The sequence below is a fragment of the Gymnoscopelus braueri genome (assembly GCF_963280865.1).
Source record: "Gymnoscopelus braueri genome assembly, chromosome: 23".
In the NCBI taxonomy this organism is placed as follows: Eukaryota; Metazoa; Chordata; class Actinopteri; order Myctophiformes; family Myctophidae; genus Gymnoscopelus; species Gymnoscopelus braueri.
This window is the reverse complement of record NC_137625.1, coordinates 23,668,546-23,676,740: the sequence shown is the minus strand read 5'-3', so window position 1 is coordinate 23,676,740 and position 8,195 is coordinate 23,668,546. Positions and strand designations below refer to the sequence as shown.

At 44.5% G+C, this 8,195-nt stretch overlaps 1 protein-coding gene across 1 annotated transcript in view; it reads right to left on the bottom strand.

The window, feature by feature from the left end:
- Window positions 1–584: 584 nt before the first annotated feature.
- The window catches only part of gata3 (GATA binding protein 3), a 14,860-nt gene continuing 7,249 nt past the window's right edge, over window positions 585–8,195 (bottom strand). The window contains 2 exon segments of the mRNA XM_080421556.1: window positions 585–2,543; window positions 5,694–5,819. Coding sequence (XP_080277682.1) covers window positions 2,265–2,543; window positions 5,694–5,819 — 405 coding nt within the window. The 3' untranslated portion in view covers window positions 585–2,264.

Sequence of the window (8,195 nt, the reverse complement as noted above, 5' to 3'; positions counted from 1 at the left end):
GTGCTGCAGGTTGGAGATGTGGGGTTGTTGGAGGCAGTGGTGGAAAAAGTACTCAAATGTTTTACTTAAGTAAAAGTATCAATACTGCAATGTAGAAGTGCTCTGTTACAAGTAAAAGTCAGGAATTCAAAATGTACTTGAGTAAAAGTACAAAAGTATTGGCATCAAAATGTACTTAAAGTAGCAAAAGTAAAAGTACTAAAGTGTTTGAAAATAGCAGATCTACAAGTAGTTGTAGATCTGCTGTTTTCAAATAGCCTAGGTATAAAATAGGGCTAAAGTGGTTAATGTATGTTTCGTAATTTCATAATTTATATCTGCAAAGTAACTAGTAACTAAAGTTTTCAAATAATTGTAGTGGAGTAAAAGTACAATATTTGCCTCTGAGATGTAGTGGAGTAGAAGTAAAAGTATTGGAAATTGGAAATACTCAAGTAAAGTACAAACACCTCAAAATTGTACTTAAGTACAGTACTTGAGTAAATGTACTTAGTTACTTTACACCACTGGTTGGAGGTGGGGTGGCTTACAATGTGCCAAACATCACGACGCAGAGGCAGAAAAGAAGGCTCTCAACCACAGGCTAACATGTCAACAGAGATTAAACTAGTTTATTATTTTCAAAGAGGAAAAAAATTACGAAACAAAAAGCAGTCATATTTTACACTAGTGATTATTATTAAATTTTTTACAACCATTCAGTCTGCATAACATAAAGAAATAATTCTACATCTTTGTTTCTTTCGTATTTTTGGTACTCTGATTTATACATACAAATAACAAATACAGGAACTTTTTTCACAATGCATATAATCTGTGGGCAGGAAGAAAGTCTTTCAGGTGATCCAATGTGGCAGTGTGTGTGTGTGTGTGTGTGTGTGTGTGTGTGTGTGTGTGTGTGTGTGTGTGTGTGTGTGTGTGTGTGTGTGTGTGTGTGTGTGTGTGTGTGTGTCTCTGTGTGTGTGTGTGTGTGTGTGCGAGCGCGTGTGTGTGTGCGTGCGTGTGCGTGCGTGCATGCGTACATTTGTGTATGTGTGTGTGTGTGTGTGTGTGTGTGGGGGTGAACACAAACCAATTGCCCGAGACCTATAGCACATCCAAAAAAAAGTTAAAAAAAAAAAAAAAATGCCTGCAGTCAGAGCCATAGACTTTCTGCAAGCTTAATGCATCAAACACAATTCCAGCAGGCAAAACAGAGTCCTGCCCTTTCTCAGTCTTTCCCCCTTTCCTCCTCCTTTCACCTCCTCCCTCGTTTCTCCAACGGGATGCGGGGGGGTAACCTCTTCCTCTTTTCCCTCCACTGGTGGCAGTCTCTCCTCGCGTCGTGACTCGTACCCTTCTCATCGTCATTAGCTGCCCGGGGGCATTTTTTCCTTTTTTTTTTCTTCTTTTTTTTTTTTTATCGTTTCGCACTTAATTAAAAAGTCTTCATTAGATGTACTGTATTTCATACAATTTGTACAAATATATTCAAAGTTTGTCTCCTCTCTTGTTACAGCGGAGGACCGAGTTCAGGGAAGTGTTTGGGGGGTTCCCTGTTACACAGGTGCAAGTTGGAGAGAAGCGGGCTAGGACACGGGGGTGTGGACATCATAAAAGTAAGCTTTTTTTTAATACATCTGTTTTATAACATTTGTGTGTGTGTGCGTGTGTGTGTGTGTGTGTGTGTGTGTGTGTGTGTGTGTGTGTGTGTGTGTGTGTGTGTGTGTGTGTGTGTGTGTGTGTGTGTGTGTGTGTGTGTGTGTGTGTGTGTGTGTGTGTGTGCGTGCGTGTGCGTGTGTGTGTGTGTAAAAATGGCTTGTTGTTTTTTGTACACAAATGGAGTTCCGTATTGTGGGATATGGGGTTGGGAGGTATGTGGTGGAAAGCTTTGGAGAGCATGAACTCTCCTCTGTCCGTCGGCTGGTCGGAGAAAATAAAATAAAAAAATGTCTTTCCGCGCCCCCGGAAAACACCACGGTCAAAGTCAGTATGCAAAGCATTCGTGTCGCAGAGGTACGCTTTGATATTTTCATTTTTATAAAAATAAGATAGAACTGAAGACAATGGAACCCCTCGCACCGAGGTCAGATCGTAGAGGCGGCTTGGTGGCGAGTCAGCGGAGCTTAGTTTTGTGCCAAGGAGCAAGTCTGTCGGGTCTTTTTCAAGATACGGAAGCGGGTCACAGCAGAGGTACCAAGGGTGTGGTTAATGGGGGGTGATGGTGGTGGTGGTTGGGGGGTTCTGAGGAACAAGGGCAGTGGGGTGGGGGTGGGGTTGAGGGTCTAGCCCATGGCAGAGACCATACTGGATGGGTGGTGGGGGGCAAAGGAGGAAGGGTGCATGGGCGTGGGGGTAGACAGCATGTGGCCGGAGTGTGAAAATGGGGGGAAGGAAGACATGTGACGGGAGAGGGCTGCCGGGCTGAAGGAGCTCTTGTCCATCAGACTCTTGGAGAAGTCGTCCATGTTGTCGTGGGACTTTTTGCTCTTCTTGGACTTGCTGGACATCTTCCTGTTCCTAGTCTGGATGCCCTCCTTCTTCATGGTCAAAGGTCGGTTGATCTGGAAACGACAGACAGCCGAGGGATTAGTCAGAGCAGCAAACAACTTGGTCCACGAATAAGAAAACTCTATTTTATCGTTCACACAGATGACAGGAATATAATCGTATCCATCGCATATATTGTACAACATTCAACATTGTTCATAATTAAAGAATCATTTTAATTAAGCAACACCAAAAAATTAGGAGAAGTGACAACATTCTGAAAAAAAGGAAAATACATGAACAGGGACACACTGATCTTTTTTATTTTGTTAAGAGACAAATTGGGGTTTCGAGGAGACATAATGACATGTAATGGAGTCCCATTATGGAGCAGATCGGCCTGTCCCATTGTGAAAGAGAGTGTGTGTGTGTGTGTGTGTGTGTGTGTGTGTGTGTGTGTGTGTGTGTGTGTGTGTGTGTGTGTGTGTGTGTGTGTGTGTGTGTGTGTGTGTGTGTGTGTGTGTGTGTGTGTGTGTGTATGTGTGTGTGTGTGTGTGTGTGCGCGTGTGTGCGTGTGTGTGTGTGCATGCGTGTGTGCATGCGTGTATGTATGAGTCGGGGTGAGCCCGCATTCGTGTGGATTTAAATGTTGATTCCCTTAAGCTGGACTGGATCTGAGGCAATGGACGTGCCAGAAAGAGAATAAATACAAGAGAGAAAAAGAGAGAGACAGACAGACAGACAGACAGACAGACAGACAGACAGACAGACAGACAGACAGACAGACAGACAGACAGACAGACAGAGAGGGAAAGCAGAAAGAATGTGTGTAAAAGAGGGACAAGGAAGGCTCTGGCAGAGAGCGTGTAACCAGTCGACCACAGAGACACATGGCCATGACCACCGCCAACACCAGGGCCAAGTCCTCCCCTCCACCCTCCATCTCAGCTGCATGGACATCTCCTGGCCAAAATGGCCCCAGCTGCCATATTCCGGCATAGGTTTAGCCGGGAATGAGAGCCGGATGATGGAATTCCGGCTCTAGGCAGGATTATGACAGGGAGGTGGATGAGGCCGACTGGCCTCCTGATCTTTTTTTAGCAGTTTCTTCCCGGGGAAAATGGGAACAGGGATTTCTTCTTCACTCGTCGTGCGCCGTCTGAGACATTGGGCATTTTTTTGCTGACTCTTTAAGCAGAGTGGCCTCGATGATTAGCAGAGGGCGGAGAACTGCGCGCCCCCCCGCCCCATCCCCTATGATGTGGTATCAGTCTCTAAGATGTGGCTGCATGGTAAGGGGCTGTCTGTGTCTTCCTTCCAGAAGAAAGGTGCAAATACGCCCACCTATAGCTATGTCATGCTGCCGCGCTTTGATGCTGAGATGTCTGCCATCTCTTGGAGGAAGCGTCAGGTCCTTTGGCCTGTGTGCATCGGCCTGTGCTCGCTGATGCAACAAAGAAAACCCCAGCCAGTGTGTTGTGAGTCAATGGCCACCACAGAATATACACTACACAAGCCCCTCACATCCGCTCTTCCCCGGACCGGGGGCTAAACCACCTGAAGCCTCAGCGCACTATACAAGGCTGACCGCACTCTGTCTGACACTAAAAATCAAAGGTGAGGAGAGATCGTTTCACACGTGGTGAGAAAAGCCTGTGTGTGTACAACAGGACGGTCTCTGCTTTGGGTGTCAACAAAGGCCTTGTGTTTTTGTGGCAACTTTTCTGTTTTCACAGGCCGCTTATCAGAGCCAGTGGTTGTGGGAAACAACAGATTGCTACCATCAGGTGTTATGTACAGACCCCATGGACAGCCTGCACATCCAGAGCTCAAGCGTGCCAGGCAGAGGGGACTCTGCTAAATTCTCCATGAAGAATGTGGAATTTGTTTCAAAGGGAGCAAACCCCAACAGAAGTCTGGATTTACCAAAACAAACTAATTTTGCAATTACGCCAAGGTCGAGGTCAGTTCAAATGCTAATATGTAACTTGGAAATATTATTCTTTTCTCCCTATAACCCTGGTCTGCATCGGTTTCTCCAGTCTCCAACAATCCGATGCCAAGAGCAACATGGGAAAATGATTTAACAGGGAGCACTTGCGTGACTAGCGGGGGAGCAAAACGGGATACTCTTCCCATTACACACTAGGATATGGGATAAAGGCTACCGTTATCTGATTAGCTCTCAGGGCAGTGTCGCCTCTTTCTCTATGAAGGGAAATTAATATTACTTACATCTGGTGTTGTCACTATATAAAATATATATATATATTATCAATATTATTATTAATACTCAACAGTTACAATAGCTGTGTCAAAAGTGACAGGTCTGTGCAGAGCTCTGTGAGGCAGAGAGATGGGGAGAGAATGGGGGGTGGAGAGAGAGAGAGAGAGAGAGAGAGAGAGAGAGAGAGAGAGAGAGAGAGAGAGAGAGAGAAATGAGTCCCAGGGGTCCTCAGATTGAGGATGTGAAATGATGTGGTGAGGCATAACCACCGTGCGCCCCAAAACGAATCAGACGGATTGGTGGTCAGAGAGGGACTCCAACTCCCTTTGCGCGGGTGGAACCAAAAGGGCCTGAAATAAAATCGGCCTGGAAATTAATCGAATTTTAATTAAACCCTTCTTTAATATTCAAAAGCCAAGCTGCGGGCTCAATTCGGCTCTTATACGTTTTAGATTCATACTTACTGCCAATAAATCATATTAATTCTGCAGTATTTGTTATCGCTGTAGCCCCGAAATTCTCTGTAGGGACAGCGGAGATAAATATTCACACTTCATAGCAAATAAGTGTGTGTGTGTGGGGAGGGGGGGTAGGTTAAGTGTGTGTGTGTGTGTGTGGGGGGGGGGCGGGCCCGGGCCACTGGCGTAGCGGTCCGGGCACCTAGGCTGCAATGACAGCATGTTGCGGGTTCGAATCCCGATCCTGACGACCTTTGCTGTGTCCCATCTCTCTCCCCATTTCCTGTCAGACTACTTTCTGTATTCTATCAATATATAGGCAGAAAAGGCCAACAAAAGCTAAAACAAAAAAAACAAGTGTGTGTGGGTGGGTGGGTGGGGGGGGTGTAGAGCAGTGAAGAGGGAAATAGTAGTATAGGCCACATGACAAGAAGAAAGGGGTGGGGTGTGTGATTGAAGAAAAAAAAAGAAAATGGAAAGCATGCTTAGATAAGTTAGTAGATATCTTACTATAATGTATAGGCAGCTGTATTGCTTACATTGTGCAGTTTGAAGTACAGGCCACACGCGTTACACACGGGGTCCCCGTTCGCGTTTCTCCGCCACAGCGTCGTCGTGGTCGTTTGACAGTTTGCACACGACGTCCCTGCCCGTCGCGCCGCGGACTGCAGGAGAGAGAGAGAGGACAGAATGGATTTAGATCACATGACCCCGTTTATATACGCTATGAAAAAAAATTGCAGCATAATACCAAAAACCCCTTGATGTCGACTCAAAGGAATTCTATTGGCATTTTGCAAAAGCTGAAAATAGTTTAAAAATAAAGGCAGAAAAATTCCAAAACATAGCCAGCCCTAGACTTGAAGCTAAAAATAGCGTCATGCACATACCTCCTGAAGAATAAATATTTACAGAGGACGTAAAAGCAGCTCCTTGCAATGGGAGCTATTAAATCTGATTAGAATGCCCTTAAAATATATGAGTAACAGTATGGTGTTTGTGTCACGAAGGCTTGCTTAAAAATCACCCTCAGATTAAAGACCCTAGCTGCAATTAAAATGAAACAGTGAAATGAGGGGCCAGCCTATATATATCCTAGATGTAGGCAACTTTAGGCCTATAGTCTTAAATAGCAGTCTTGTTTTAGATAGAAGTGAATCTGTATTTAGGAGACTCGGATCGCGGTTCTAAATGGCGTGGCGGCAGTGGTCATATCTGAAGAGAAACAATAATTAGCAATAATTAATTTGATCTGTATGCCAGTTAAACAACACAATCAAAAACGGGGGACATCATTAGGCCCCCATTTTATCTGGCGAAGAAAAAAATACACAGACACGGTGAAAGTCTCTGTCTTCGTATGGATTTATCTGCTTGCCTCAGAGTCCGTTTTTTTTTTTTTTTTTTTTGCTGGATGGCTTGACATTGATGTTATAATCTCTAAAAAACAATCAATAGACAGGTGACCGCGAAGGACACACTACGTAAACGGACTAGCCTACACTAGCCTATCTGTCGGAGAGATTTCCAATTATCCACATCTGGTGGCCTAATAACCCCTGCTCCTGTCTGTGTGGCTTGAATAAAGTATAGCCTATCAGGCTGGAGTGCCTTTATTTTGTCTAATGGAGCTGACGGGTGCCCATCCACATAAAGGAGTGGTTAACCCCAAAAATGACTTATTTTCTACACACCCCACAAAACCTTGATTATTATTTTTTGTCCCATTCTTGAGCCAATAATTTGATGACTGGCTCGGAGTGTCCAGACTCCCACTGACCGATGACCCGGTCATCAAATTATTGGCTCAGGAATGCGATAAAATAATTTTTTTTTTAAATCTATGAATTCAAGTCTCTTTTTTTTTGGGTGAACTACTCCTTTAAATTCCCTAGATTCCTTTTTATTTCCCCGTTTCGCGATATATATCCAGCGTTCTCTAGGTTTTCCCAATTATTCTGCAGGGATTATTATTCTACACTGAACAATCTCTCAAGTCGTGACTTTTGTGTGCCCCGGGTCGCCCCTCTCCTCTCCTCGTCGAGTCGGACTCCCGGCTCCCTTAATGTTTAGACTGGGGAAGCGGGGCTGTGTTGTTAAAAGCGACTTATCTGCGCTGCTCAGATATCCGGCAGCTTTTTCCTGGGAAGTCGGGTTTTCACATTAGAGAGCGGAGGGAGAGAAGGGGCTAGCCCATAGAGTTAGAATGGGCTAGCACCAGAGAGCACATGCTGCTAAAATAGCAGTCCCACTCCCAACCAACACTAGAACGCTTCGCTGCCTCGAAACTTTTTTCCCCCCCTCCGCAGCCTATGTGTTCAGGGGAAAGTCCTATGGATTCTTGTCGAAGAACGAAAACGTTCGGGGCTTCCCCGTTTAACCCATAAGACCTGAAGCTGATTCTATACAAATGTCTTCTAAATCCCAACAGTTTTCTGAAAAACATATGTTTCTATATCAGTGGTTCTCAAACTTTTTCATGTCAAGGACCCCCAAAATGATATGTATTTGGCCGACGAGCCCCATCTCAAAATATTTTGTTCCAGGGACCCCCAGAAGCAAAGATTTGAGTTACAAATGCTCGCTTTAAAAGACTATATATTCAAAGATTTGCACACATTTTCACGATTTTTCAAAAATAGCAGATCTACAAGCTCATAGCATGGCACTCGGTGCCGCGCTACGAGCTTGTATATCTGCTCTTTTTTAATAGCCAAAGTGTAAAATAATGCTCTTTTTTTTTTAGCTCAAATCAGAAATGGTCTTAGTGGATTTAAACCTTCAGAACAACCGCAAGAACTGCAAAAAAAACATGGAGCCCCAAAACGTAACTTGAATGTTTAAAATGAGAATGTCACTTTTATGTCATGGCGCTGATTTTGTATTGGGCCTATAATGTAGCCTATAGTAGGCATATGGCTTGTGTAGGCCTACATCAACCACATTACCACGCTTAAGCTGCACCCCTCTCTCACATGTATAGGCTATCTTAATTTAGGAGAGTTCATGAATATACAAGGCCATAGATATAGTTCCAATAT